This window comes from Mastigoproctus giganteus, chromosome 5 (assembly GCF_048544385.1).
Source record: "Mastigoproctus giganteus isolate SK-2022 chromosome 5, ASM4854438v1, whole genome shotgun sequence".
Lineage (NCBI taxonomy): Eukaryota > Metazoa > Arthropoda > Arachnida > Uropygi > Thelyphonidae > Mastigoproctus > Mastigoproctus giganteus.
In genome coordinates this window covers 206,703,204-206,725,166 of record NC_143579.1, presented here as the reverse complement: position 1 = coordinate 206,725,166, position 21,963 = coordinate 206,703,204, and the positions used below count along the sequence as shown (strand labels likewise).

Sequence of the window (21,963 nt, the reverse complement as noted above, 5' to 3'; positions counted from 1 at the left end):
CTTTTGATCCACCTTTGTGAATTGGGGATATATTTGCACATCTCCAAATCACCTCCCTTGAATCCAGCGACGCTCTTGTAATTATGGCTAAATGTTTGCTACCTTGTTGAATATAGCTGGATAGATCCCATCCACTCCAGATATCTTTTTTATGTTTAGCTTCAATAATTTTGCTTCTGCTTTACTGTCAATTATCACAAAATGATTCAGCTCTCTGTTAGAATTTATACATTTATACTGGCTGCCTATCTCTGAAGAATTCTTCTTGGACAAATGTAGATGCATAATACCTGTTCAGTTTGTCAACCATCTGAGCAGGATCATCTGGTAAACCATTCATATCTAGTGGACTAATGTGTTCATCCCCTTCTTTCTATTGCTTAAGTAAAGAAGTTTTTGTTGCTTATCTTTGCATTCTTTTCCATAGACTTGCAGACGATACAAAGCCTTAGTTTGCCTAAACTTCCTTTGTGACTTGATTTGCTGTTTGTTGTTGTTTTGGTGTTTATTGGCGCATTGACAATGGAGATCATAGTGTGCCAGCTTGATTTACAGACTAGGTTATATCTACTCTATAGGCTTCCTTATCACCTGATAATTTATATACATCTTCCCTATCACAAGTCTCATCAGTATATCTGACATCCATTTCAGTCTAAGACTGAACTGTATCTCTTAGGTAGTATAAAAATACATAATCGTAAGTTCTACGATTATGTCCCCGATGCTCTGCATGTAAAATATGCTTATTGTAACTTCATCATTTGGTCCCACTTCACAGAATTTAAATACAGTCAGTTCTGCTGTAATGTGGTACATGTGTTCCTAAAAATCTCCACATTATGGTATTTTGCACATTAAAAACAACAGGGCTTATGGGAGAAAATAGAGATGGGGCAGAGCACTCAAAAAAAATATTCAGTCTGGTAAGTAAAATAAAACACTAAAAAAAGTTAGAAACCCAATAAAATTGCTAACACAGGTTTAATCTTATTTGCTAACACGGATCTTGAAAAGATATGAAGTTTGATTGATATTTCTGTTCACTGAGATTTTCTTCTTTTTTTTATTATAAAATTTAAAATGGTAAAAAAGACAAGCAATCAATAACAATGAACACAGGACACACAAATTGCACAAGTGAGACGAGTTTATGAAGCTTAAAAAATAGGAATTGGAAGATTGTGAAAATTTATTTGTTTTTTATATGATTGAAGATTTCATGAAAGGAGAACACATTTCACCATAATAATGTAAAAACTAGTGTTTCTATGCTGGAATTCCTTCCTGGCATTTCTCGGAAAATTTGTGTTTTTCCGAATCCCGAGAAAAATCTGGAAAATGGGAAAAAGTATTATAATTCTCCTGTGAGAATTAAAGCTTAACAATCCACATAGAGGCGTTGCTGGTTCAAAGGAATCCACCAACGTCAAGTCAAAAGCAAGCGCAGGAAACGCTGATACGTGGAGTGGAAGGTTAACTTAACATTCCACTTCCGGAAGGAACCCGAGTGAAAGGTTAACTTAGCCTTCCATTTCCGGGAATCGGATAGGAGCATGCAGGAGAGAAGCGGTTGTGATCTAATCATTCAGTCCTCCTTATAACTGTTGCCTTGTTATAAAAGTGTGTTTGTAGCCCTGTGTGCTGCCAACTGTGAATCATCCTTGCAAATAAAATAAATATAAGTTTATACGCAGAGAATACTTTATACAAATCCTATGAGTGGTGTTCTGGGAAATAAGTTTTGGAAACAAAATAAGTCCTTAAATTGCCAATTTCGACACATGATTTTGTGTAATGCTGTTAACCTTGATAGGAGATCTGAATGTTACATTATTCGAACTTCCCAATAATGTTCATTGGCGTTTTCCACTGTTCGAATATTTGCAATAGGCTACGGTTCTTTGTAAATACTACTAAACTTAATATTTCTTATTTATCAATTTTTTTTTAGATATTCATAATAATGAGTAAAGAGTATGAAGAATGTTGGAAGTATTTTAAGAAAGATAAAGGAAATCAGTCAGCTCATTGCCAGTTATGTTTTAAATCATTGCAATGTAAAGCATCATCACTAGTCGACTTCATGGGTATCTTGAACATATTCATGGCATGAAAAGGACAAAAAAACTGAAAATAATCCTGATGAGACAATGCCTACTACTTCTAAGAAACAGTGCACAATTTTACAATACGTCAAAGGATATGAGTCACAAGATTTTAAAAAAATGGTAAGCAAACTTGCAGCAGCACATGGATTATCTAACAACATAATCTCAGAGGGAATTTATTAGGGCAAGTTTCTGAAGCAAAGGACTGTAGTTGCCAAAAAGTCCATCAGTTATGGCATTAATACATAACTATTACAGTAAAATAGAACAACTGTACGTCGAGAAATGTGGTGCTTTCAAATGTGAAAATAAGAAAATAAGCATTTGCATAGACAAGTGGACCAGTTGTAGGAATCGAAGATACATGAACGTTCATGTACACCAATGAGCCAAAACATTATGACCAGTGAGTTGTTATGCAAATTGAAGCAACTGCAGGTGAACTGCGGTGCATGCGTGGGAAAAGAAATTTGTGAAAATAAGAAAATAGACGAGTGGACCAGTTGTAGGAATCGAAGATACATTAACGTTCATGCACACTGATGAGCCAAAACATTATGACCAGTCAGTTGTTATGCAAATTGAAGCAACTGCAGGTGAACTGCGGTGCATGTGCGGATCGGGACATGGTATGAAAAACACCTGATACTGAGCCCCATTAATCAGTGTTACCCTTATTCTTCTGATGGGAAAGGCAGCAGACTTAAGCGAGTTTCACAAAGTCCAAATTGTATGGCCAGACAACTGGGTCAGAGCACATCCGAAACGGCACGGCTGGTGGGGTGCTCACAGTCTAGCTGTGGTTAGTAACTACCAAAAGTGGTTCGAGGAGGGTGAACCCACGAACCGCCAGCAAGGTATTGGACGACATAATACCAGCCGTATAATACCAGCAAGGTATTATACGGCTCATTGATGCTTGAGGTGAGCGAAGGCTCTCCCTGATGGTACATGGAAACAGAAGGGCGACTGTGGTGTAACATGCCGTAATTGGAATGCTGGTGGTGGTGGTGGTGGTGGGAGTAATGTGTCACAACACACAGTACATCGAACCCTGCTGAAAATGGGGCTGCGTAGCTGCAGGCCGCTCTGAGTTCCCATGCTAACCACGGTTCACCAGCAATAGTGCCTACAATGGGCACTCAAGCATTGTAACTGGACCTTGAGTAATTGGAAGAAGGTCATGTGGTCCGATGAATCGTTTCCCGTTACATCATCTGGACGGCCAGGTACGTGTGCATAATTTATCTGGGAAAGTGATGCCGCCTGGATGCACGTGGGATGAAAACAAGCTGATGGTGGCGGTGTCATGCTTTGGGTGATGTTCTGCTGGGATACTCTGGGTCCAGTCATCCATGTGCCGGGCACTCTGACATTTACCACCTACCTAAACATCATTGCTGACCAGGTACACACCCTTTCAATGCAGTGGTCTTACCCTCTGGTGGTGCTGTCTTTCAGCAGGATAATGGGCCATGCCACACCGCCTGGATTGTTCGAGACTGGTTTTCGGAACATTAGGAAGACTTACAGGTATTGCCCTGGCCTCCAAATTCCCCCGACATCAGTCCCATCCAGCATCTAGGTTTAGGTTGGAACAACAACTCAAATCTTCAGCTTCTCAACCACGGATTTCACAGGAGTTAAAGGATCTGCTGGTTACATGTTGGTACCAGATACCACAAGACACATTTAGAAATCGTGTAGTGTCCATGCCTTGCTGGGTACAAGCTGTTTTGGCTGCACATGGAGGACCAACATCATATTAGGTTGGTGGTCATAATGTTTTGACTCATTGGTGTATACTACAATGAGACTTCACTAAATCTTGGTTTAATAAGAGTTCATGGGAACTGTCCTGCAGAAAAAGTGTTATCTTTAGTTCAGGAAAGATTAGAAACCTTTAAATTAAAACTTGAAGCAGATGTGGTTGCAACAACTAGTGATGGTGCAGCAGTTATGGAAAAATTCGGAAAGTTATCACCAACTATTTAGCAGTTATGTTACAATCATGCACTTCACCTTGCTGTAACAAAAGTGTTTTTTGTCAAAAAGTTGAAAGATGAAGCATCAAAAGCGAGTAGCAGCAGCGGAAGTGAATACGATGCAGATTCTGAATATGAGAAAGATGAAAGCAATGACTCTGATTCAGATAATGTAGCTGGAGCCAATCAGTATGATCTGCAAGGTGATGTCTCTCCAGCAATTTTTAGTATAAGAAAAATTGTAAAACTGTTTAAATATTCTCCAGCGAGAAATTTCCTTTTGCAGCAGGAAATAATCAAGAATGAAAAAAATGGAACTATAAGTCATTTTGGACTGTAAAACATGCTGAACACATTAGAAAGAACTATCGAAAGATTTTTAAAGATCCTAAATCCATTAAAAATCGTTTTACAACAGCTGAAGCTTGGTCACTTTATGGAAAGAAGAATATTCTGAAATTGTGAGAGAGAAGTTTAATTGCTTAAAACCTGTTCGATTAGCAGTTGAGGCATTCAGTAATCGTGATGCAAATCTTCTAACAAGCAAAGGAATTTTTAAGTTTCTTTTTAGTAATTTGGAAAAACAGAATTCTGCTTTGAGCAGTATGCTTTTAAAAGAAATTAGAAATGAATTGCTTAAGTGCAGGAAGAAAGATCTAGTATCCTTCATTAAATATTTAAGCAATGTTAGTTGTTTATATGAGGTGGAAAAGGATGGCTTTTTTTGCTTTGGCAAACAAGAATGAAATAGCTCGATTGGCAAAATCATTAATGGAAAGACCTTTTTAAAGGAAAATGTGCTTTAACAGAAGAAATGCATAGAGAAGACGTGAATGTTGTTGTTGTGGAATACTCCGACATGAAATTAGAAATTGATCTAAAATCTGAATTAGCAAAAGCAATATCGATTTCAATGAGAAAACCAAAATCAGGACAAGCGGGACAAATGGTTTCATGGTTAAAAAAGGAAATGAGCTTATATGGAGCTCAACTTGAAGATGCTTTTGGACTTACGCTTAACAATTCGATCAACATCAATGCAAAATGAAAAATTTTTCTACGTCTGGAATATTTGTCATGAAACAAAGATCAAGACTATTGGATAGAGCAATCAATGCTTTGTGCATTTTAAAATTTCATTTTAAGAATGATAACTTAAATATTCAATATTTGTGGTATATTATCTTTCAATTTTTTAAATGATTTTTATTTGGCATTTATTTTGTGTTAATGTTCCCTTCTTTTAATGTTTTCTATTATCAAATGTCTATATCAGGTAGAGATCACTTTTACATGTTATAGAAATATATAATCTTGTCACAATATATTGGTTCATAATAATAATGAACAATGCATTTATTATATATATATATTTTTTTACAGAAAACCTCTGAAACTTTTAGTATAAACCTATCACAGAAAAATTATTCGCTGTTTATTATTATGGTCACTCATTATTATTTAAAATCACGTAAATAAAATGGTATGAAAAATACAGAATAACTTATGATTTCGAGAATTCTTGGGAATTCTGATTTCTCATTACTGAATCCCGAAGATTAATATCTGTCAGGAATTTGGAAACACTAGCAAAAACCCACAGAATTCCAGTATTATCACAAATGCATTAAAATCGAGTTTACTACCATTTATAATTAGATTGCACTAGCTGAACAGCCCAATAAACTAGGAACTGCAAATTGTTTTTATTGTTTTATGGTAGTGATGTGCCCCTCTGCTCATGCTATCATGTCTCACAAAATTTCTGTTAAACAGAAAAATTTGAGCTCCTGAAAACATCAGTTGGTCTACAATATAACATGTTATCTTGTGATTACAGCAAATGACAACAGTGTGTCTCTAACCAATACAACTACAGTAAATGGGAAATATAGCTCTCACACATTTGATGTTTGACATTTTTTAAGTTTCATAAACTTGTATGTATTGCCGTGCAGGTTTTCATGTTTGGCTTGGTGTGAGATTTTGCATTCACGTAGTGTTACTTGCAGATGAAATCGCGTATGAGCCAATGCAAAAATTGTGTTAAACTCGCATTGTTCCCTAATATATCAGTCACGTTGGAGTAAATTCGCGATTTGAAAATGCGCGTTAAAGCATAACTGACTGTACTGTCCAAGACCACTGTAGTAGTCATCTTGAAAGCCAAAGTTCTTCCTTTTGCCCTTAACAGTAGTTATATCTTTAAGAAATCCCACATCAATATGTTATGATCACTGTCACCTAGTGGGTCTTTTATCTGCAGATTTTTAATGTATGAAGTTTCTCTGCTAATAATCAGATCAAGAGTGCCTTCTCTGGTCTCTTTAACATCCTGGTTTTGAAAACATTCATCCAATAAATCCACAAGAATTGCTACTTTGTGAATGACCAACCTACATGGTTCAGTCAATATCTGGAAATTTCAAGCCACTCTATTTGTCTGTACTGTTGTTCATTATACTCTTCCCAGTTATTAGACCTGTAACAACCACCTACTCTCATTTTTGTTTTTATAGTTCTTATGTCATACCTGTCTGACTCAACATTGTACTGGCCACCTGTATTAAATGGATGCACTCCTTTACATTTTATGTGCTGTTCTCTAAAAGCATAACCCCTCAGTTAAGCCCCCCAATTGATGCTTATTTTCCTTTAAACTTTTAAGAAATACCAAAGTTGCTGGAATGTTATGAAAATTGCCGTGCTATGAAACAAAAAATCATAAATGTTTTACTTCTATATTTTACTCTATTTGCTGCTTGTGTGGCATAGAAGTGCTTGAAATTTTGTTGTATTTCAGTGGATGTATGGACAAAAAGCCTGTTTCAGTGGACTGTCCTATTTCCAGTGTTAATTTGAGGTCCATTAAAGCAATGGTTTACTGTATGTGTAGGAAGTGAGCAACATTTTTTTTTTTTGTTAATATGTGATGAATTACTAGTATTGCAAATTTTTTTTTTTTTTTTTTTTTTTTGTAAATCTGAAAGCAATTGAAGTTTCATGCATAATGGTTTACTTTTAATAGGTTTGAATAAATTTACCAAAAAGTATATACAAGTAGAACCACTATCTCCAGAGAAAAGGACAAATATTATCAAGCCTGACAATCCACTGAGTGAAAATGACACATTCTGTGAAGAAGTTACCATCAGAAATTCATGTAATTTAGAAAAGATGCTTTTAGCACACAAGGCAAAAGGCTTTTCTTTAGATTACCCATCACCCCACTACTGGAACAAGTGAGAAATGCTGCTTATAAAATTAATTTTTTATTAAGGTTATTTCAAAAAAAATTATCTCATATTTAAAAGAAAAGTTTTACTATTATTATTACTACTACCACTACTGTTATTATGGTTCTGCATATCTTTCTGGTGGCTATATCCTGTTTTATTGGGGGTAATACACGAGAATGAGGACATTAATTTTGTATCCTGGTTTTTTTTTTTTTTTTTTTTTATCCAGCCTGACAACCTAGTTACTTACAAATGTGTACAACAAATTTTAGGTGTCTTCATAGCCAGGTGGGAAGGAGCAGCAGTGCGTAGCACATGCTTCTTGATTAGAACGGGGTTCGAACCCGTCACCACCAAATACGGAGGATGTGGAAAGGTCAGAGAATGACCACCGCATATCCCGGAGCAATATGGCCTTAGTTGCTAATGCTCCTAAAAACCAAATAACAAACAAGAAATTTTAATATTGTGCAATTACCTGAATCTTGTTAAGTTTTTTTCATTTTTTGAAAATGGAACTGATTTTACAAACAGCTTTAAGTAAGATTTATATAAAGTTATTAGCATTCTTGAACCCTTTCAGCAGTGAGTTTGCTACATGTGATTGAATTCCCAGCGAATTTTTGCAGTGGAGAATTCTGCAGTTTTTTGGGGAGTTTTTTGTGGAATTTTGTAAAATTTAAAACTTTCTAAGTGAATGCTTTAAAATATCAGTGTTACTTATTTTGACAATTTTGCCCAACACCAGAGTAAAATTGTGAAAAATGGAATCATAATTTTAACCTTCTTCTACTAGTATTGGTGACTGACACTTTTTTAAATATTTTTATTATTTTTATTATTTTTTATTATTTATATATTTTTTGTTTGTTTTCATTACAATGCATTACATTTTTGCTGGGTGTTTAAACAGACACCAAGGGAATAAAGGCTTTTGTGTTTCTAATTCCTTGCCGACCAGGCTAGCCGGGTGAGTAAAGTGCCTGCCTGGCAACCCAAAGGTTGCGGTTTCGAATCCTGCCTCGGGCTTGGATCAAAGTACTTCAAAAACCTTTGGAGGTGCATTATGGCCACAGAAACCGATGCACCAACAACTACCAAAAGGAAAAAAAAAAAAAAAAAAAAGTTTCTAATTCCCACTCTCATTCCTACATGTCATCCGGTGAGATGGCAGTGCCGGGTGTCTGATCTTGCTGTATTATTATTAGCCATATGGTGCAAGGAAGCTTGAGGCTTATGCTGCAACATGGGTTTAGCAGATCGTAACTTAGATCACCATCTTCAATTCAGTAAAACAAATAATTATATTTTATAATTAAAACTAAAAGGGATGTTTCACTGACCATCACTCGAGCATCTTTGTTTTAGCATTAGTAGAGGCATTCAATGCAAGAAAGCAAGCTTATGTAGCATCAGTCAAAAAAAAAAAAAAAACCCTCCATTCTTTCCAAACGCCCGTCCAGCTCAACCTTAAATTTGTTTAGGCTATCAAATTCCACAACAGAAGATGGAAGTCTGTTCCACCAATCAACTACCCGCTGGTTCAAGGCAAATTTCCACACATCTATTCTACAACTGTCTTTCCTCAATTTGAATCTATGCCCCCCTCAAGTTCTTAATCTGAGCAAGAGGAAGAAACCGATCAGCATTCAGCTTGCTCAACCCATTCAAGGCCTTATTATACACCTCAATCAGATCACCTCGCATGTGCCTACTCTCCAGGTGCTACAATTTGCAGAACTTAAGCCTTTCTTGGTAAGAGCACCCCCGTTGTTCTCCTCACCAATCTTGTTGCCCCTCTTTGTACGCATTCTAGCAACGCTATGTCCTTCCTAAAATGAGGCCTCCAGACCTGAACACAGTACTCTAGATGTGGCCTGACCATTGCCTTGTATAATGGGATAATCACCTCCCTGTCCCTGCTAGCAAAATTCCTATATATCATTGATAAACTCTGTGACCTGCCTTGGCAGCCCCTCTGCACTGCTCAGCAAACTTCATATTTGACTGCACAATTATCCCCAGTTTTGACTGCACAATTATCTCTTTTACTTTCCACTTCCCTGAGTGTAGTACCACACAGTTGGTACGTTTCTCTTCGTTTATTGCTACCCATATGCAGTATTTTGCATTTGTCAATGTTAAACTTCAGTTGCCACTTCTCAGCCCATTTGCCTAAGTTATCTAGATCCAGTTGGAGTAGCATACTCTTTACTGTTGTTAGCAACCCTGCCAACCTTTGTATCATCTGCAAACTTGGACATTAAACCTGATATATCTTCATCAATATCATTGACAAATATGCAAAACAACAATGGGCCCAACACCGAACCCTGGGGGAACTCCACTAATAACGTTTGTCCACGAAGAGCAGTGTCCATTGATTACCACTCTGTTGTCTCCCACTCATCCATCCCTTTATCCATTGTAGCAACTTACTCTTAATGCCATACCTCTCCAATTTGTACCAGCAGTCTTCCATGTGCAACAGTATCAAAAGCCTTCCCGAAATCCAAGTATATGATATCAAAATTAATTTTGGCATTCAGTTCCTTTGTGACCACATCATAGTATCCAGTCAGACAAGATGGATACTATGATGTGGTCAGACAAGATGTCCCTTTAACAAACCCATGCTGTCTTTACTATTACTGCAGTCTTGTCTAGATGATCCTGCAATGCTTCTTTAACCAGTGATTTCATTATTTTCCCCGGAACACAAGTTAAACTAACAGGTCTATAGTTACTTGTGTCACCCTTTGTGAATTGGTGATACATTTGCACATCTCCAGTCCATGGGAATCTCCCCTGAGTCCAAGGAAGCTCTCTAAGGGTTTGCTTACTTCCTTAGCTGCCTCCTTTAATATAACTGGATAGATCCTGTCCACCCCAAGTGCCTTCTGTATGTTTAACTTCAACAATTTCTCCTCCACTTTGCTCTCAGTTATTACAAAATCACTTAGCTCCCTGTTAGAGTTTGATAAGCTTCTGGCATTCTCCTCATTGAATAACTCCTCATGTGTGAATGTAGATACAAAATACTCATTCAGTTTATCAGCTACCTGATCATGATCATCAACAGTCAACCCATCTATGTTAAGTGGTCCAATCTGATTCATCCCTTTCCTTCTAGAGTTTACATAAATAAAGAACTCTTTGCTGTTTTTCTTTGCATCCTTTGCCAAAGATTTCTCGTAATCTGCCTTTGTCTGCTTAACTTCCTTTGTGTCTTGATTACAGACTGGTTTATATCTGCCATAGGCTTCTGTGTCACCTGATATGCATCCCATAAATTTTTCTTCTCTGCCGTGAGCCTCATTAATTCGTCTGACATCCATTTAGGCCTAAACCTTGAACAGTATTTTTTAGTTGGAATGAAAAGCCTAGTAGCCTCCAAAATTAAGTCCCTTAAGGCTTCCCATTTAGAATTTAACATTGTCATGAGGTATGGGCTCAGCCTTTTCTGTGTTTTTCTGTGCACAACTTGTGGTTCAATCATTTTTTGATCTGAGTGTATATCACTCATTTTTCCTTGGTTCTAATTTACAATTTGCTGTTGGTAACATCAGTTTATTCCACTACACAGAATTTAAAAACTGTCTGAGACTATTGTATTCACCTTTATGGAAGCAAAAGCCTTTCCCTTTGTCCTTGAACATTGTTACATCTTTAAGTAAATCTCATGTCAATCCACTAAGTGGCTATTCCACCAGTGGATCTTTTATCTGCAGATTCTTAATGCATGAGGAGTCACTGCTAATAATCAGATTAGGAGTACTCCATTCTCTTGTTGCCTCTCTAACATGCTGGTGTAGAAAATAGTCATCCAATAAATCCAGAAAATTCTTGCTACTGTGTGAGTAACCAACCCTTGAGATTTTCAGTATCTGGAAAGTTAGTCTTCCAATATGAAACAATCTGATTTACTGGCCAACTCTGTATGTCCGTGCAGTGGTTTGTTATACTCGTCACTCATTATGCCTTAGATTTTATGTGCTTCTTAACTAAAAGCATGACTCCTACCCATCCTACTGCCCCATCTGTTTTTTCAATACACACTCTACTTTCCATATTTAAAGTGTGCATCCTTTATATCTGAGTGACACCTGTCTCCAATATTCCTACAATTTCCACATTTGATGACTTGAGCAGTACTTAAAATTCATCAGATTTATTTAGTGTTCTCCTAGCATTAATGTTCAAGCAAGTATACATGCCACTGTAATTATCCTTAGTAACTCTAGTACAGCCCATGTATTTGCTTTTCCATGCGGACCCTTCAGTAGGCTTTGAAATCCCTGACACCTTGTTTTCCAGGCTGCTGCATGTTCCAACAACCTTGGGCTTCTGTAAAATCTAATCCATGTATTCCTGCTACTATCAGTTTTCCAGCCCACCAAATACTGCCTCATTAGCATCAGCAAATATTCTTGCAACCCTTCTGTTTAAGTGTATCCCAACCCTGTAAAAAGTCTCTCCTGCTAACGAGTACAGACCATGCTGAGAAACATTCCACTCCATGAGCCTTGCACAGTGCTTCCAGGGCCGAATTGATTGACAAGGCTCATCACATACTCTCTCCTATTGTGTCTGGGCAGGATTGTAGATATTTTCATTTTCAATCCTAACTCATGACCTTTTCTGAACATTGCTCTGTACTTGTTAATTTAATTCTTAGATGTCATATTCTTAATATCATTAATACCAATATGTATGAGAGCATCTTTTGTGCCCTTAAAAGATGGCAGCTGCTGTACAGCATCAACTTTAGTCCTTGGCAGATATACCCTGGTCTTATTCCTCCTGTCCTTTTTCATGTATGATTGTGCACTCCCCTGGTGAGACAATCTTGTCTCCTTCAGTCCTAGTTCTTCTGATGTTTGCTGGATTTGGAATTAAAATGCAAAAAGATAATTAAATAAAATATAATGGAATATGGATAATTTGATCTCCTGGGTCCTTATCTCATCAAGAATCAATGGACTTAGTATTTTAGTAAGCTCTCTAAGCCTGCCATAGGATTACATTTGAAAGTCTATCTTATACTATGCAGTTTGCAACCAAGGAGTGAACTACTTATCTGGTGAAGACTGAACACATTTATGAGAGTCTGGGAGAACCTCATGGGAGGTGGCTCAAGGGTAACTATTTTTGCTGGCTGTCTTGTTTCATTAATATGGAGTGCGAATAAATAGTTAAGGAATAATTAAATATAGTAATAATCTTAAGGAGTGAGAAATCAAATTAGTGACCTTGGGTTACCTGTTTTTAATTTTTTTGCTCTTCTTCCTGCAGTTCCTGTAGCATTTTATGTACAGAGATGAAATTGCTTGTGAGGTTTTCAGTGTATTTCACAGCCTGCATCAAAAAGGGGCTGATGCAGTCTGCAAGGATATCCTTTAATTCCTCACGCGGTCAGGCGTGCAGGTGCATAAGTACACGTGCCTTGAGTGATCGGGGTTCAAGCCCGTGACTGCTGAATACGGTGCTGTTTCTTGTATTCTGTGTATCTTGTAAACTCCTCTGACCCGGAGTATAAACAGAAATTTTTTTTTTATATATTCTTTACGGTTCTCTTCCTGCCTTTCATTCGGGCTATGATTTCTCCTTTTGGAATCCCCTTCAGAGTGCTCGCAGTCTTCCGGTTCCCAAGATTTCAAAAATTGATCCTTCAGGATGGTCCAAGATGCCATTTCCTAGGAGAGCATACATAAATTGACATGTCAATTTTCGTGTGTGCATGCGCATGTCCATTCACATATGTGCATGCACAAATGGATGTTGGAAGTAGTCCACTTTCTTGCTGCTAACTTCAGTTTATTTATGACAATTCACGTATGCGCGTGCGCATGTCCATTTATGTTTGCCGCCATAGCCTAGTGAGGCGCGCGGGTCCATAAGTACACGTGCCTTGAGTGACCGGGGTTCAAGCCCGTGACTGCTGAATACTGTGCTGTTTCTTGTATCTGTGTATCTTGTAAACTCCTCTGACCATTTGGTCGCCCAGAGTATAAACAGAAAATTTATTTATTTATGCACATTTACCTATGCGCAAGCGCAAATGGATGTTGGAAGTAGTCCTCACTTCAGCCGACGTGCCTTTTGATGACGTTACTCATTACACAAATGGACCTAACGCAAATGGAGAGTGGCCACACACAAACTTAGAATAAGTGTTTCTGTGAAATGACAAGTGGTGGATTTTTGTGGAAGTGCTGTGGATTTTTATGGAAGTGCTGCCAATTTATGCACGTGCACAATGCGCTTGTCCATTTTCGTATGCACATGTGCATTTACGTATTTAAGTATAAGCGTGTGCTTATCAATTTACGTATTTAGATTTTTCTTAGGTGCCCTCACACCTATCAAGGCCCCACCTTTTGCCACCTGACTTGATCGAGTTAGACAATGTAGATTAACTTGAAGCAGTCTACTTTTTAGAAATAAATTGAAAAAAAGAAAATACTTTACATCCTTATACTGTAAGAAGTATTCAGTCCATTTATGTAGCACAAGATTCAGTTATTTTATGGCACAAAGTTAAATCAGAGATACCTTGCATATATTATTTTTATTCCTGTTTCCCTTCACTAGTAGGCGCCTCCGTAGCCAGGTGGGAAGGAGCAGCAGTGCATAGCACACGCTTCTTGATTAGACCAGGGTTTGAGCCCGTCGCCGCCAAATACGGAGGATGCGGAAAGGTCAGGGAATGACCACCGCATATCCCGGAGCAATATGGCCTTAGTTGCTAATGCTCCAAATAACAAACAAATAGCAAACCTTCACTAGCTAATCTGAGTTATGACAGAGTGAGTCAAATCTTTTCTCTGTAAAAGACACACTTGTTGAAATGCACCGATCGATATCTAATTAGGAAATGACCTATGTAATTATTGACCTGTGTATAGTGACATAATTTTCCCACCCACTTGTACTACATGACCTCTATCCTTCTTCTCCCATTGGCTATCCCACCCCACCACGTGGCATTCTCAAGGTCGAATAAATATCACTATATAATTATTTACATAGATCACTTAGGAAAAGGCCATTTGCTTTAGGTTCCATAATGCATGAGGAATATTGTTGCATCTGAAAGAGCAGGACTAAAGCATTTACAAACAATACAAATATTTAAAATTTTTACAAAATATTAAACTATTTACAAATATACAAACTATATTGGGTCCTTTTATCAGCTGACTTTACAATGGAACATGAAATGATGCCGGGCGTGGTCATGTATTAGACAGCGGAGTACATTCATGAGGTTGATGAACATTATGGAGGCAGTTGTCTTTCAATGCTATGAACGTTAGCATGCATCCCATGTACACTCTCTGCATTGTCCAGATTCTTCCCAGTAACCCATTTGTGTTCCTTCCATTTAACATTCACCAACCTTGTGCATGTGCTTCACTTGCACAAGGTTGGTGAATGTCATGTATTAGACAGCACATGTGCTGTCTAATACATGACCACACGCTGCATCATTTGATGTTCCATTGTAACGTTTTTTGTATATTAATGTCTGTCAGCTGATGAAGAAACCCATCGTCCCGAAATAGTAGAGGTATGATTGTAAATAGTTGTTTTTTGTAAATATTTGTATAGTTTTATATTGTATAGTGTTATTATTTGTATAATAATAACATTTATACTAACATTATAACTCACTGATTGAAATAAAATCAGGAAATGATCTAATTATTTCTTGTGCATTTGTAGTGATGTAATTGCCCCCCCCCCCACCCCGCCGCACTCTTCTCTCATTGGCTTGAATAAATATCACAAGAGGAAAACTTTTTTAATGTATAGAAGAGAGATATTGTTAAATTCGTAGATTTAGAATTCTTGAATATTTTAGCACCCTTTGATTACACTTTTTAAATAATTAATATCTGTTAAATAAGCATTGGGAGATCAAAATTAGGAGTAAGAGTATGCTATAGGCTTAATGGCTCTGATGAGTATAATAAGAAATGTACAGGGTAATAGTGGGCCAGTAAATCAGAGAGTCTTATAATGGGGGATTTTAATTTCCCAGATATTGACTGGAATTTGTGGGTTGGTCACTCACACACTAGCAAGGCTTTTGTGGATTTACTGGATGATTATTTTCTATAACAGCATGTTCGGGAGGCAACTAGAGGGAGAAATACTTGTGATCTGGTTATCAGTAGTTCTTCATACATTAAGAATCTGCAGATAAAGGAACCACTAGGTGGCAGTGATCGCAGTGTGCTGAATTGGGATTTACTCAAAGAGGTAACTACCATTAGGGGTAAAGGGAAGGGTTATTGCTTCCGTAAAGGCGACTACTCCTTTACGGAAGCAACTACGCCTTTACGATGGACTGAGACAGTATTTAAATTCTATACAGTGGGACCAACTGAAGATGTTACCAACAGCAAATTCAAAATGGGAAGCATTCAAAGAACTTATCTTCGAAGCTACTAGGCTTTACATACCAACTAAGAAATATTGTTCAAGGTTTAGGCCTAAGTGGATGTCAGATGAACTAATGAGACATATGGCAGAGAAGAAAAATGCATGGGATACATACAAATTAACACGTGACACAGAAGCCTATGATAGATACAAGTTGATCTGTAACCAAGTTACAAAGGAGGTTAGGCAGGCAAAGGCAGATTACGAGAAATCTTTGGCAAGCGATGCAAAGAAAAACAGCAAAGAGTTCTTTACTTATTTAAATTCTAGAAGGAAGGGGATGAATCAGATTGGTCCACTTGATATCGATGGGTCAACTGTTGATGATCCTGCTCAGGTAGCTAACAAACTAAATGAATATTTTGCATTGACATTCACACATGAGGAGTTATTCAGAAAGTGGAATGCCAGAGGTGAAGTAAACTCTGGCAGTGAGCTAGATGATTTTGTAATAACTGAGAGGAAAGTGGAGGAGAAATTGTTGAGGATAAACATAAAAAAGGCATCCGGGGTGGATGGGATCTATGCAGTTATATTAAAAGAGGCAGCAAAGGAAGTAAGCAAACCCTTAGCCATAATTATGAGAGCTTCTTTGGACTCAGGGGAGGTACCCATAGACTGGAGATGTGCAAATGTGACCCCACTTCACAAAGGAGGATCAAAGGGTGACACAAGTAATTATAGACCTTTGAGTTTAACTTCTGTTCCAGGAAAATTAATGGAGGCACTTGTTAAAGAAGCACTGCAGGATCATCTAGACAAGGCTTCAGTTATAGCTCGGACACAGAATGGTTTTGTTAAGGGAAAGTTTTGCTTGACTAATTTGATTGGATACTATGATGCAGTCACAAAAGAACTGGATGCAGGGAATAACTTTGATATTATATATTTGGATCTTAGAAAGGCTTTTGATACTATTGCACATGGAAGACTGCTGCACAAATTGGAGCAGTGTGGCATTGGAGGCAAGTTGCTGCTATGGATAAATGGATGGTTGAGGGGGAGAAGACAGAGTGGTAATCAATTGGCACTGCTCATCATGTACTAATGTTATTAGTGGAGTCCCTCAGGGTTCGGTGTTGGGTCCATTGTTGTTTTCTGTATTTATAAATGATAATGATATATCAAGCTTAATGTCCAAGTTAGCAGACGATACAAATGTTTGGCAGGGTTGTTAAGGACACTACTTACAGTATGCTGCTGCAACAGGATCTGGAAAGGTTGAGCAGATGATGGGCTGAGAGGTGGCAAATGAAGTTTAACATTGATAAATGTAAAGTACAGTCAGTCCTCGTATAACATGTGGACTGACTGTACTTTACAGTCAGTCCTCGTATAACATGTGTTTACACTACACGAATTCAATCATACACGATTTATAAATAGGGGAAACGATATCTTATGTAACACGAACCGAATTCGCTTATGCACGATTCGCCTTTGTGTTTACAAGAAATGGCAGTTAAACGCGGAATCACCCCAACCTAACGCAACACGATAGGAATGAAGAGAAGATTCTGAAAATGTATTTATTTTTTATATCAGTGAAGGGGAAACACATTTCACCATAATAACGTAAAAACCAACGCAATTCCAGCTATCGGTATAATCGCAAATGCGATTGGATCGAGTTTACTACCAGTTTATAACAGATTCCACTAGCAGAAACGCAACTGCAAATTGTTTTTATTGTTTTATGGTAGTAACCCCTGGAAATGTGCTTTAGTAAAATGTGAGGTGTTAATAATGTATCTCAGCCTTTACGGTGTTGTTTATTCAGTTGCTACACGCGTGCAGCTTTGTTTATGTGTATCAAGGCATGCTTGATACACATAAACAAAACTCCTCATAAACAAAGCACAATTACAAAACTCCTCGTTTTGTAATTGTGCTTTGTTCCCTAAAAATGAGTAAAATGCTTAAAAGGTGTGAAAAGAAAGCGCCCTGGTGAAGACACTGCAGATTCAGAGAGAAAAAGAAAAGCAATATCGATAAACAGAGGTGGACTGGGTCAAAAATTCTTACCCAGGAAAATTTATAGTGGCCTCATACTAGCGTTTATGGCCAAAATCACACCGGCCTCTGGCCCATCGGGGTTTCCCCGGTAAGGCTTATGGCCAGTCCGCCTCTGTCGACAGAGAAAAAATATGAAATTGTGAAACGCTTTTAGCGAAATGAAAGACCATGTGATATTGCACGTGCTACAGACCTAAATGAGGCAACGCCGAGAATTAGAAAGAATGCAGAGAAAATAAAAACAACTTTCATAGCAGGAACAACTCAAAGTGTAATTAAAATCCATTAGATTAAGACACAAAGAATTGGAAGAGATGGAACGCCTGTCATCTGTTTTGATAGAAAATCAAACAAAAAACAAGTTTGCTTATGATAGAAGCAAAAGCATTAGCAATATTTTATTACGTAATAGTCGTAATAAAATGCGTAAGTATTTTATTACGATTATTTATTGTGTTTGATAATGTTTTGGTTACAAATGTGTGTTCAATCCTGGGTGGTCGGCACCCAACCCTATTTTTCCTATAGGGCCTGTTGTTTATGTTGCACGATTTTGCATTGCACGAGGGTTTCTAGGAACGCAACTATTGTGCTATACGAGGACTGACTGTACTACATATGGGAAACAGTAACCCCAGAGCAACGTATCAACTCTGTGGTACTACACTGACAGTGGTAGGGAATGAAAAGGACCTGGGGGTAATTGTGCAGGCAGATATGAAGTTTTCTGAGCAGTGCAGATGGGCTGCAAGAGTAGCTCATGGTGTCTTGTGAGTGATATACAGGAATTTTTCTAGGAATAAGGAGGTGATTATTCCCTTGTATAAGGCAATGGTCAGGCCACACCTTGAGTATTATATACAGGTGTGGAGGCCTCATTTCAAGAAGGATGTAGAGTTGCTGGAATGAGTACAGAGAAGGGCAATGAGATTAGTGAATAGAACAGAGGGTTGTTCTTACGAAGATAGGCTTAAGTTTTGCAAATTAAAGTGTCTGGAGACTAGGCACCGGCAAGGTGATCTGATAGAGGTGTATAAAGCCTTGAATGGTTTGAGTATGCTCAGTGCTGATGGGATTCTTCCTCTTGCTCAGAATAATCATCTGAGAGGGCATAAATTCAAATTGAGGAAAGACAGATGTAGGATTAGATGTGCGGAAATTCGCCTTTAGCCAGCAGGTAGTTGGTTGGTGGAGCAGACTTCCATCCCTTGTTGTGGAAGTTGATAGCCTAAATAAATTTAAGGCTCAGCCGGACAGGTATTTCGAATGAATGGAGGGGTGAAATGGGAGTGTTTTTTTTTTTTTTTTTTTTTCCTGGCTAATGCTGCATAAGCTTGCTTTCTTTCTTCATATGCCTAATGCTAATTTTTTGGGTCATCATGGCCTACTCTAAGAAAGGACCCACCTTCCCTCAATCTGTATCTCTCAGTATGAGACATCTAAAACCAGCTGGTGCCAAACTATACCATTCTCCAATTACTATCAATTTTACAGGATACTTTGTTAATTTTTCTCTTTCAATTAGATTAGCTCCTAATTTTAAAAAGAATGTACAATACAGTACTTTCCAAAGCATCATAGATATTTATTTCCTTTATAGTTAGCACTTTCTGCTGCAATTGTTCATTTCCCTCCATTTTTCTGTAGCAGTTCACCTCATTTTTTCACTTTTAAATGTTCTGTAAGTACCAGTCGAAGAAAAACATATTTCAACAGATGAAAGGGGTTACCACCCTGTGTTTGTTAGTGTACAAAGTTCATATACCAACAAACACAGTGAAGTTTACATCCTTTATCTAATCATAATTGTAGTAAAGGGAAAATTGGCTCACTGGTAGAATGACTTGAAATGTGTTTGCATGTATTGTTCAGAAATTATTTTAGAAAATATCTTTAGTAAAAAATTTTCAGAGAAATTTTTAACTCTGGTCAAATCATTCTGAATTGCCACGGCCATCAGTAGCTTAGATGCCAGCACCAACATTGTTTTTTTTCTTTTCTTTTCTTTTTTTCCACTGTGCATCAACTGGACAGTGAAAAAAAAAAAAAAAAATGATTTTCATTAGTATCTATTCGTCTTAGAATGTTCAGGTCGTTTTCTCTACAATATGTGTTATAATACCTTTGTTATTTTACTTTATATTTTCCTCAGTTGTTCTCTTAAGCTAGTGAATATGGTATTCTGCTTTACAATTTTGTACAGGCTCATATATTTATTTAAATTATCATTATTTTATGTGTGTAAATTTCATAAGTTGTCTGTTCTGCCAGTCTCACATCTATTAAAAAGATATTATCAGGGTTAATCATTGAAGAAGTTCCGTCAGGCTTTCTTCAGTCTTCATTGGGTAAGAATTTTGTTTGATAGTGGTTTGCTTATTGTAGACAACAGCCTTTCAACCCAACCTTATGGCAGGTTTTAAAGGTATTTTGGATGCTGTTGCCTTGTGGAATCTGACAAGATGAAGCCCTGGCAGATGAAAACCTCTATTCTATTATGTTTTATTTAATTATTGTTTTGCCTGGTAGTTCACAAGTCCAACAGCCTTCGAAAGCACTAGCCAAAGGAGAAATGAGGTCTCAGTTAGCTTTGTTGTTCTTTTGTAAGTGCTTCCAACATTATTTCTTTCAGTTTCAGTGCATATAGTCTTAAATGTGAGTAATGTGGATATTTAAATTTCTGGATGGCACAGACCACATCTCTCATTAATTCTCCCTCTATACATTTATTTTTTTTCAGATTGTACGTTGAAAAGAGCCAAAGGTATATAACAGGAAAAGCAGTGCATAATACCGGGAGGATTTTGGTTTCTGCTTCTTCTTCAGAATGGGCTATTAAAAAACATCTTTATAGGTAAGGCTTTATAAGCAACAAAGTGTAAATTAGCAGTTTTTTATTTCTTCGTTATTTATTTATTATTATTTTTTTTTTTTTTGTTTAAATTTAAATACAGTATTAGCAATATAGTACAAGGGAGCCACAGGCTTTTGATGCACCAGCAAAAAAAAAAAAAAAAATCTATATAAGAAAATACAAATCGTGTGCTTCTCTCTTTGTGTAGCTAACTGTCCAGTTTACATTTGAATTTCTTCGAACTGTCAGCCTCAACTACATATGGATGCAACTTGTTCCAGTACTCAACAACTTGCTGGCTAAATGAAAACATCCTACAATCTAGTCTAAATCTCTTCCCCAGTAATTTGAATTTGTGGCTCCTAGTTCTGGAATTATAACAGTGAAAATTCTGCTGTCCTTTGTTTTACTAACCCCTCTCAGAGCCTTATAAACCTCAGTCACGTCCCCACTAATGTTTTTTGTCAAATTCAGCAACTTGAGTATAAAAAGGGTAGTAATTCTTCCAGTGTTGGCATTAGTCCATTCACTTTGCCACTCCAGGACAAACTGGTTTCTTAATCTAGTGTTGTCTTCTTTTACTGGCACGTCCAAGTTAACAGAAAACTGGTTGAACTGTGCTGCAATACTGTTCCTTCTGCAATACTGAAAGTAATTGTACAGTACTTTGTATTTAATTGGCAGTTTGCCGTTGATTACCTGTAGTGCTGATGTTGAAATCGTGCAACAAGCTCTTGAAGTTGCAATTAGGAAGAAGTGCTGGGCTTGAGTCAAGATTTTTTCCACCATGACTGTGTATACTGGGGCCACAAGTGCCCGCAGCATAGCAGACAATAGGAATAAATGTGCATTTGTAGAACAGCTTGAAAGTGGAGGGTTTCAGACCCCAAGAACCTTTGGTAATTCTGAATAGTTTGTCTGTCAAAGTCTTGATTTTGCTTAGTACATATTTAGCATAGGTAATGAATTGAAGTTTGTTATCTAACATAATTCCTAGGTATTTGTACAAGTTAACTAATTTTTATTGATTGTTCTTTAATCTTAATAATTGGAGGTCTATTTGGGTCTAATTTTCCTTTGAGAAGAATTTTTGTTTTGGGACAGAAATAGTTAATTTATGTGTACTACCACTCATCTAGGTCTGATAGGACTTCATTAACACTGATTTCAAGTTGTAGTCTGGAGTTTCCAGAAACAAGGATAATTAGATTGTCTGTGTAAGCGATCTTAGTAGTGCAATTAGGTTCGGTAGCCAGCCACCCATCAAGGACCACGTTCCAGCATACTGGTCCAAGAAGTGATCCCTG

The 21,963-nt window shown here is 37.4% G+C and overlaps 1 protein-coding gene across 1 annotated transcript in view; it reads left to right on the top strand.

Moving 5' to 3' along the window:
• The window catches only part of mRpL18 (mitochondrial ribosomal protein L18), a 44,100-nt gene that overhangs the window by 8,935 nt on the left and 13,202 nt on the right, over positions 1-21,963 (top strand). Inside the window, exons 2-3 of the mRNA XM_090373668.1 lie at positions 7,125-7,338; positions 20,543-20,656. Of these exons, the coding sequence (XP_090229794.1) occupies positions 7,125-7,338; positions 20,543-20,656 (328 nt within the window). The remainder of the gene's footprint in view (positions 1-7,124; positions 7,339-20,542; positions 20,657-21,963) is intronic.